General features: G+C 37.9%; 1 protein-coding gene across 2 annotated transcripts; it reads left to right on the plus strand.

The window, feature by feature from the left end:
- The first annotated feature begins 219 nt into the window (after positions 1 to 219).
- LOC130744304 (transcription factor bHLH130-like) lies at positions 220 to 3,842 on the plus strand. 2 transcript variants are annotated; one of them, XM_057596492.1, is made up of 7 exons: positions 220 to 395; positions 668 to 1,321; positions 1,841 to 2,181; positions 2,405 to 2,572; positions 2,822 to 2,887; positions 3,102 to 3,170; positions 3,288 to 3,842. In XM_057596492.1, the coding sequence occupies exons 2-7, from the start codon at positions 829 to 831 to the stop codon at positions 3,336 to 3,338; spliced, it is 1,188 nt and encodes a 395-aa protein (XP_057452475.1). In that variant the 5' UTR covers positions 220 to 395; positions 668 to 828; the 3' UTR covers positions 3,339 to 3,842. The 2 variants fall into 2 exon arrangements, with proteins under 2 accessions (XP_057452475.1, XP_057452476.1); XM_057596493.1 differs by having other exon boundaries at positions 673 to 1,321.
- The last annotated feature ends 5,521 nt before the right edge of the window (positions 3,843 to 9,363 follow it).

Raw genomic sequence — 9,363 nt, forward strand, 5'->3', positions numbered from 1 at the left:
GGTGGAGAGAGAAAAAAAAAAGAATGACAATTTAAAGATATGATAGATGAAGTAATAGTAAAAGAAAAGAGAGATAAAGAGAGAATATAAGTGAAAATATAATCAAAGAGAAAATGAGGTGTTAACATATCATAACATCATTTTGAACCGAGCCGGAACAAATAAAATTGTGTCTAAGTTTTGTCCTAAAATGAAACATACCAACCAAATCTGATAGGCCAGATTTATAGCTGTGTGTCACTTTTGATTAGCTGCTGGTTGCACAACTGCAGAAACAAATATTTCTTTATTTATATATAAAATAAAATAAAATAATCCTTTGCTTTCTTTCTCTTACAGCTAAAGTCATATCTCCACCCCTCTGATCACAACATTTAAAGGTGCTGCAGAAAGAGGTGTGTATTTGTTGTTTTTCTGTTCATGAGAGCTCTATTTTTCATATTTAAGAAAAAAAAATTATTATTACCAGTTTTCAATTTTGCAGCTTTTGCTTCTGCTAGTCTTTCCAGTTGAATTGATTGCTTGACTTTCAGAAACAGAAAACTCCTTGAAGAGAAAAAAAAAAAGCTATTTTTTCCACCACATTTTGTTTATATATTTTTTAAATATTTGATAAAAATTTATTGATATTTTTATTACTTAGCTGCAACTCACTACTTGTTCACAGTTCAGAATCCAAGTTAAAGTTCTGAGTTGTCAAAACTCTAGATCTGAGTGAGTGAAGAGTGCTAAATTTGATGAAGAAATTTCAATTTCAACTTCAACATGATTTGATGTGAAAAACACGCTAAGAAGAAGAACAAAGCAAGCTAGCTTCAATTCAATTCAATGGATTCAGATCTTCAGCAACAGCCACCACAGATGAATCCTTCACCTGGTTTAACACGGTATCGATCAGCACCGAGTTCATATTTCTCCGACATCATCGACCGCGAATTCTACGAGCACATTTTCAACAAACCGTCAAGTCCCGAAACAGAGCGCGTCTTCTCACGGTTCATGAACAGTTTCAGCGGCGGTGATGGTGGTGGCGGCGCGACGGCGGAAGAGGATCATCCACTGAAAATCTCAGCAGATTCAGTGAAACGAGAGCAGGATCAACAGGGAATGAACAATGAAGTTCTACAGAGTAGTACTGAGATTATCAATGATTATGGCAACTCTGTTCCTCATTCTCAACAGAGCTTTTACCAAAGCGCGGTGAAACCACCGTTGCCGAATCACTATCTTCAATCTGGTGGTGGTGGGAATGGCAATTCTGGTCTCATCAGACATAGTAGTTCACCTGCAGGACTGTTTTCTCAAATCAACATTGAAAATAGTAACTTCTCTGTCCACTTTATTCTGCTTTCAATTTTTTTTTGCTATTTTTGGTGAATTCTCCTTTTGTCTTACTTCTAGAGGGAGAAAAATGGGGTTAATTTTCCTGGAAAAGCATGAATTTCTAGATTTTCTTGTGTGGAATTCTTGTTGCCCCTATTAAATAACTCTTTTAGGTAGCATACAATTTTAGTCTTTACTAATATGTGGATATTATATTTTATATTTTGTACTTCAAGTTCCAACAAGTGAACAACTTGGTCAGGAAAAATAGAAAAACCTGATTGTGTTGGAACAGGTAGCTTGGGCTATTTGGGGGTATTAGGCTTCAATAAATTTGTCACATTCTTCATTTTTTATTTCCGGAGTCGCGTTCTGGCATCGAGAAGCTACTCGTATAAGCTTCTTCTTAGAATTGATTTTGACTTTAGAATCAATGGTAGAAGATTTTCCAAATATGCATGTATCATGAGTAGGTTTATAGGTTGTTTTAATGAGGTTATGAAAACTTTATTGGCAGTGGCAGGCTATGCTGGTGTGAGGGGCATGGGAACTTTGGGAGCTGTTAAAAATTCTCTTGAAGGAGCTAAATTTTCTAGTGCAAGGAGGTTGAAGAACCAACCAAACTACTCCTCAGGGATGATGTCATCAATAGCTGAAATTGGGGACAGAGGCAATAGAGAAAATAATCCAGACAGTGAAGCTTTTGCTGAAGGAATTGGTAATGATTTCATCACAGGTTTCCCAGTTGGTGCTTGGGATGACTCTGTAATGATGTCTGACAATGTTAGTGGTCTGAAAAGATTTAGAGATGATGATGATGCTAAACCATTTTCTGGTTTGAATGGAGCTGAGACTCGGGTAAAATATATACTCTTATCATGTTTGGATCAACTTATTTCTTCTCAGTATCAATTTTGTCACTCAGAAACTACTCATAAAAGCTTCTCCCTATAATTGATTATTTCTTTAGAATGAAAATTGTAGATCGATTTAACATGCTATCTAAGGCATTGGTCTGATCTTGTGTATTATAATTCCCGATTGAAACGTCACTTGACATGATTTTATTGTGGTTGAACAGAATGAAACAGGAGGACAGTCTTCTTCTTTGGTTCATCAGATGAGTATGCCAAATACTTCATCTGAAATGGCAGCTATTGAGAAGTTCCTGCATTTCTCAGATTCTGTTCCGTGCAAAATTCGTGCCAAGCGGGGTTTTGCCACTCACCCCAGAAGCATTGCAGAGAGGGTACACTTTATTCTAGCCAAATATTTGTCCTTTTGCTTTCTTATTCTTAACTGGATTCCTGATTGATTACTAAGTATTCAATCTGATTTCCTACATCACTGTTCTTGATCTGGAAAGCAATCAAAGCATCAAATAATTTAGATACTCATAAGGCATGATCATTGAGCAAGTGGTGGGTATATATCCACAATGTTGTTGGTTTCTTTCTTTCCAATTTTTTATGGATATATTTGCGGAAATTGTCTTCAGGTTAGAAGAACTAAAATTAGTGAGCGTATGAGGAAACTACAAGATCTGGTCCCAAACATGGACAAGGTAAGACTTTGACATAAAACACTGAGTGGATGTTCGATTTCATGATTTGCACTGAATCCAATGCATGTTTACTCAGAAGTTAAGACTTGTAACGTCTAACCAGAAGTGATTTTACCGTGGAAGCAAACATGCTATGAACTTGTATTGCATATACACCAAAGTGTTTGTGGATTATGGATGCCAGAGGCATAATGTTGTTTCGCTTCCTTTGCAGCAAACAAACACAGCAGACATGTTGGACTTGGCTGTGGATTACATCAAGGACCTTCAAAAGCAAGCTCAGGTATTTTAAAAACATGACCTATCTTAATTCTCAACCATGACAAAATGTCATTTATCATTATGGATCATTTTACCCCTATCAGTCCCTTATTTTCTTCCCATATACATGCATGTTTAGACGCTTTCAGACTGTCAAGCAAAGTGTACATGTTCACACAAGCAGCAATAATAATGGCAAAGAGGGAGCTGCCAATCTCCCATTGTTGACTTATGTTTAGTCTCTGTACAGATTTGTAATAATTTGGTTCAAAGAAGCTAGAATCTAGATTAGCTTTCCTCTGTTGCTGCACATGATAGAATTATTTGCCCCTTCTTGTATTAAAGAAAAGGGGATGAAGATAAATTTATTCAACGGTTGTTGAGGCAAGGAAGAAAATTGGTCTATGAAAAATTGAGTTTGATGGCATATAAGCCAAGCAGGTACAAAAGTCTTATGTCTTGTGTAAACGCATTCAAGCCTCAAATTAAGGGCATGAAAACTAGTGAACGATATGCTTCTTTCAAATTGAATGGCATAGGACACATGATGGGGCCCCGAAACAGACACAATTTTGTTGGTTATAAGATGGGCATGTGTGAGATTTTCACTTTCCTGTTTAATGTGTGTTTGAACACTAGTTGAGTGTAATCCGAACAAACTTTCATATCAATTCATAAGAAGAGTTATGTTCAATTTTCGCAATCGTGGTGAGTATTAACTTCGTTTTTCATTGGTGTCGATAGATATTCAAACATAGCTTTAATATATTTTTCTATTTTCTTTACTAAATCAAGGTAAAGCTGTGGGGTTCATTATCTCAAGCCATTTTTCACGGTGGTTCTGTACTGGCATGAGGGTTGTCCAATTTGGATTTGACTGCTCTAGTTTGATAAATGATGACCCCAATGATAGAGATGCGACTTGTAAGCGATACCACACGTTTGCTTAGCCACTATAAACTAGTTGTTTCTTACTATTAGCGGTTAAGGGAAGGAAACTTAAAGACTAAATAGTGAGATGAAAGGACTAGTTATAGTGCCACACACTCACACTCCACGTACCTTTGCCTATAAAAAAAAACACTCCACGTCCTTTTTCTTGTTAGTTTTTTGTGGCCTGTCAGTGAGTCTATCCTCCCAATTGTCATCATGATAATCAACATGAATAACAAAATAGTTTGATTGGTTGTTATCCATGGATGATGATACTGGAAAGTTTAGGATAGAGTAAAATACACTCACCTCCCTCAAGATTTGCAAGAATGACACTCCACCCCATTCTTTTTAAAAATCTACACTCCACCCCATTTTTTATAAAGGCAAAATTTAGTGACAAAAACAAATTCGTCACTACTAAAAACTAATTACTAATTAGTAAAAATTTAAATAAATTTAATGCATATACACTATCATACATTAATTTATGAAAATAATTTTACTGAATTAAATTTAAAAAAATCATCCACTCTGTCTGTTAAGTCCACGTCTCATCTATCTTTAAATCATATTTCTCACCACAAACGGCCACCACCAAGCCTTTACTCCCTTTAACACGGCTCCACTGTCCCACAATGTGAAACCCCATGGCACCACCATGCCTCAAAGTTTTGTTGCGACCTGAACCCCAAAACGTGAATCGCACATCCCTAAAGCCACTTGTTCAACTACTTCTTGTGAATTTCACCCCTTTAAGTTGTAAGCGAACGCTTTGTTGGTCTAAGATATTGTTGGATTTTGTTAAAAACGATGATCCACCGCCTCGTTGGGCTCTAATAACCTCAGATCCACTTCATATTTTCATAATTTTGTTTCTCTATTTTCTTCACTCATTTGTGTTGCTTTTTTGGCCTATAACTCAATTTTGAAAATTGGAGGTATAAAGAGATTATTTTGATTAAAAATGAATTATTATCAAATATGAAAACACAAGCATGTTTCACTATGTTCGAGATATGGTTTGTAAATCGGGCAGGTGTGCTATTGCATAATTTGCATTGTGAATTTACGGAGGAAAAACGCGATTGAGAGAATGAGGAGGATTGTGATGTTTTCATTTTTAAATTTATTGGATTATATTGAATTTTTTTTTGAAATTATTGATTAACAATTTAAATAATAACTAATTATTAATGAAGAATATTTTTCGTCACTAAATTTTCCTCTATATAAAATGGGGTGGGATGTAGATTTTAGATAAGAATGGGGTGGAGTGTAATTTTAACAAACCTTAAGGGGGGTGAGTGTACTTTACTCTTTAGGATAAAGATGGATGGACACCTCTATGTATAATTCTAAATAAGAGAAAAGTGATAGGAATAGACAAGAGAATTGAAATATATAATTGGCGATGAAGTGTGATTAAGAGAGAAATAAATGAATGAACTATGGATATGAGATGGATGTATTGCTAAGGTTTGTAAAAATCAGGATTGAAAATTTTAGTGGGTTTCGACTTTAGACCTTTGTTGTAAAAATTGGCTTTGAATATATAGAATTTATTTTGGTAAAGTAATTATAGAAATAAAGAAAATTTATTGAAGAACATGGATTTTGATTAGGTGTTATCCATGGATGGTGAAACAGGAAAGTTTAGGATAAAGATGGATGGACATCCCCTTAGACCGTGTATAATTCTAAAGAAGAGAAAAGTGATTGAAATATATAATGGGGCCACATTGGAGTGTGTGAATCATTGTTGTAAAAATTTATTCCGAATATATTATTAATTTTGGTAAATTGATGATAGTAAAATAGAATATGTTTAATTGTTACTGTCAAAAAAAAAAAGAATATGTTTAATTGTTTAGATTATTTTAAATGCAACTATGAAATTTCATAGTTGATTATGAGCTATTATAATTGACTTTGGAGAATTTTTTACCGTGAGGGCGGGGATGGTTATGAAAATTCCTTTGAGAAATAATTTGAGGACTATGATGGGGCAATGATATAATTGTGATATCATTTATGATTTTAAAATTTATTGCATAAGGGATGGTGAGAAACATGAATGAGATAGAAATTCAGTCCACCACAAAAATTGGAAATGAGAAAAGGACATGAGAGGGATGCGGGGACGGAAAGTGCACCCGCCTTCGCCCGGCGGGTGCCATCCCTATGCTTTTTTATTTTTTGGTCAACCCCTATGCTTTATGTACAACAAAAGAAAATACACTATTGATGTGTAGATGGTTTTGGGCTGATGGAGTTGGAAGTTATATGCCTTTACATTAAAGAGAGAAAGTTAGGATTGATATGGCAGGCACAGCTGGAAGCTGTGGAGAGGAGGCTTTGGGCCAAAGTGTGGGGTACAAATCCATTTAAGTGAAGAACAAGTCACAGATAATGTCATAGCGCTGCTAAAGTTACCCTAAACGCTAAGTAAATGTGATAAATGATAGTTAATGCCCCCGGCCACCGCCCAGTTAGCGACCCTATAACTGGAAATAACTGACAGCAAAATGAAAGGTTAAGAAGAAGGGTGCATTAGATTTATTAGACAGACCCTACTCCAAGCTACAAGTTAGAAAACAAAACAATAAAATTGAAATTTGTAGGTAGTGAACCTCACGGAGACACGAGGTTGGTTAACCTTTTTTCCCAAGAGGGGACCTTCCTATTATTTTCACTACTTAACGTGAAGTCTTTGGCGTCTACTATTATTCACAAAATGTCTTTTTCAATGCTTCATATTCACATGGGGATAGGATGCACTACAACTTGCAATGCTTTCTTTAATATCCCTCTTTATAATCTCCCTTCAGGGGATGGGACTGAACTTGGTAAAGCAAAGCACAAGCACTGCACGCACCAACTAAAAAGAGTTTGAATATTGTAGCCATATTTAAAAAGCTACTTCAAAAAAAGGTTACACTTTGTTATTATTTGTTATTATATTAATATTAACATTATCTCATTTGATGATCTAATAAAAATATTAAAAAATGAGACTGAAAATAAAAGTTAATATTACAATTTTTTTTTGATCAATGATTTCTCATATATAGAAGAGTGGGCCTGGCCCAAGAAAGGGAAAAGACCCAAAGCAACCAGACTTACAAGGCAAGGGATACAAGCACGTGGTACAGACCTTGAATGCTGGGCAAGACTCAATAATTGAGACAAGACATATAAACTAACAACCATAAAAGTGTCCTTCCCATTAAAAGAGAACCAGCTAATTAGGAAGGGGAGTTAACAGAGAGAGAGAGGAGAGGAAGAGAGGCAAAACTACTATCAACAACTCTCTTAACACAAAAAGGAGAAAAAGCTCAAGGCGGATCCGGAGGATTGGATCTCTCATCTGCAACTCCTGACTCCCTCCTAGTAGAAGCAACTATGTTCCTGTTGATGATGGTGGAGAGTTCATGTGGCAGGTGTACGCACCAGTGGGGAGGAATAGATCTGCACAAAGCCAACCTAGCTAGCACATGTGCACATTCATTCCCCTCTCTGTGAGTCCAGCTGAGGATCCAATTAGGGAAGTCAAGTTTGCACTTCCGAATATCCTTAACTATGGCTAGAATTTCCCCTTTCTCCCTCTGCTCCCTGCAAGCTTCAATTAGGCCCAGATTATCCGCTTCAAAGACCACCCTATCCAGGTTAAGGTTCATAGCTGCAAATACCGCCTCTCTAAGAATGAGGGCCTCTGCTACTAGAGCTGAGGCAGCATGCAATTGCCTATGGTTTCCCCAAACAAAACACCCCTTATCATCCCTGAAGATGTAGCCCCCTGCAGCCTTGTTACCAACCCGAAGGAACCCTGCATCCGTATTACATTTCAGAAAACCACGGTGGCCTTGTCCAGTGTCTAATCCCTCGGTTCACAGGGCCTCCAGATCTGGCTAGGGACTCTGTAGTTGTTTCATGGAGGAACTCCTTGCTTGCCTCAGCAGCAAGGTTTAGACAGAGCACGGGGTTAGGTCTCTCACCTCTGAAGGTGCCGTTGTTGCGCATCTTCCACACACCCCAGAGAAGGAAGCCCAGGTAAGAGATAAGCTACTCAGAGCCAGACTCCAGATTGCTCAGTTGGGACAGCTTTGCTTCCAACCATATAGGCAGAGAAAGGATTGAGGGATCTGGGGCAAGTTGGAAGAAACTCCCAAACCAAACAGGCCGAAGCCAAGGGCAGTGGAGAAAGACATGCACTGCATCCTCTCTCGGGGCTTCACAAATGGGGCAGGAAGTCTCACTCACACAATGTCTTCTTCTCAGGTTAACTTTGGTTGGGAGGGCTTCATGCATGATCTTCCATAAGAAAACTTTGATCTTGTGAGGGATCCGGGCACTCCAGATGCTTCTCCAGCACTCCTTAGAGGGTTCACTAGAAGTGGCACCACGAGGCTCTTCCAGTTTCTGGGACCTAGCTTGCATATACCCAGATTTAATGGTGTACTGGCCAGAATCTCTGTAGGGCCAGAAAATGTAACACCCCGATTTCGGTGGCGTCACTTTAGTAACCAAAAGTAAACTTAATGCGGAAAAACGTGAAATATTTTTTTTTCGATAATAACTAAGACAAGACTGAATTAAATAAAACCCAAAAGCGAAAAGTAATAGAGCTAATATACCATATATAAACAGCCCCCGCTGTAAGTAACAACCTCGTCACGAGTAACCTCCAGTGACGGAAAGAAAAGTGTAGCGCCCGAAGGCAAAATGTACAAACCAAATCTAAAGGTAAGTGTCCGCAACACTATCCCTCAAAACTGAGAATAAGCTGGCCCATCGGCTTGAAACAAGACCTCCTAAGTCCAATCAACTCTCTGTGATTCCCGTAAAGAAACCACACAAAAAGCTATAGGTGGGAAACTACCCTGTCCCCAAAGAAAACAAATGATGTTCAGAGCTAAGACTCTACTCCTACACTAATCCCATCTTGAGGAGCTCACACCAGCACTAAAACCTACATGCTAGCATGATCGTCGTCCGAATTCGAAATCCAGAACGACCTAGTCTATGTACACCATCCGTCATCCTCTCGCTACCGCGACGCGCTCCTGTTCCAGCATCCCAACCTAGTTCCCCCCGAAGGGTGAACCATGGTGAACCAATCCGCAATATTCATCTGACAAAAGGCGTTGTCCGCCAAAACACACACAGAAGACGCGAGGGTCAACTCTAAAGAACTATGTAGATAATAAACCCAATAGGTACAATTAATAGATAGCCACTTAGGCTTATAACTAGAGATATCATTCCTAGGGTTGCATGTT

Source organism: Lotus japonicus, chromosome 3 (assembly GCF_012489685.1).
Source record: "Lotus japonicus ecotype B-129 chromosome 3, LjGifu_v1.2".
Lineage (NCBI taxonomy): Eukaryota > Viridiplantae > Streptophyta > Magnoliopsida > Fabales > Fabaceae > Lotus > Lotus japonicus.

Coding starts and splice junctions, on each gene's coding strand:
- LOC130744304 (XM_057596492.1), top strand. CDS start 829: ATGGATTCAGATCTTCAGCAACAGCCACCACAGATGAATCCTTCACCT. Junction 1,322..1,840: donor TCAAATCAACATTGAAAATA/GTAACTTCTCTG, acceptor CTTTATTGGCAG/TGGCAGGCTATGCTGGTGTG. Junction 2,888..3,101: donor TGGTCCCAAACATGGACAAG/GTAAGACTTTGA, acceptor CTTCCTTTGCAG/CAAACAAACACAGCAGACAT.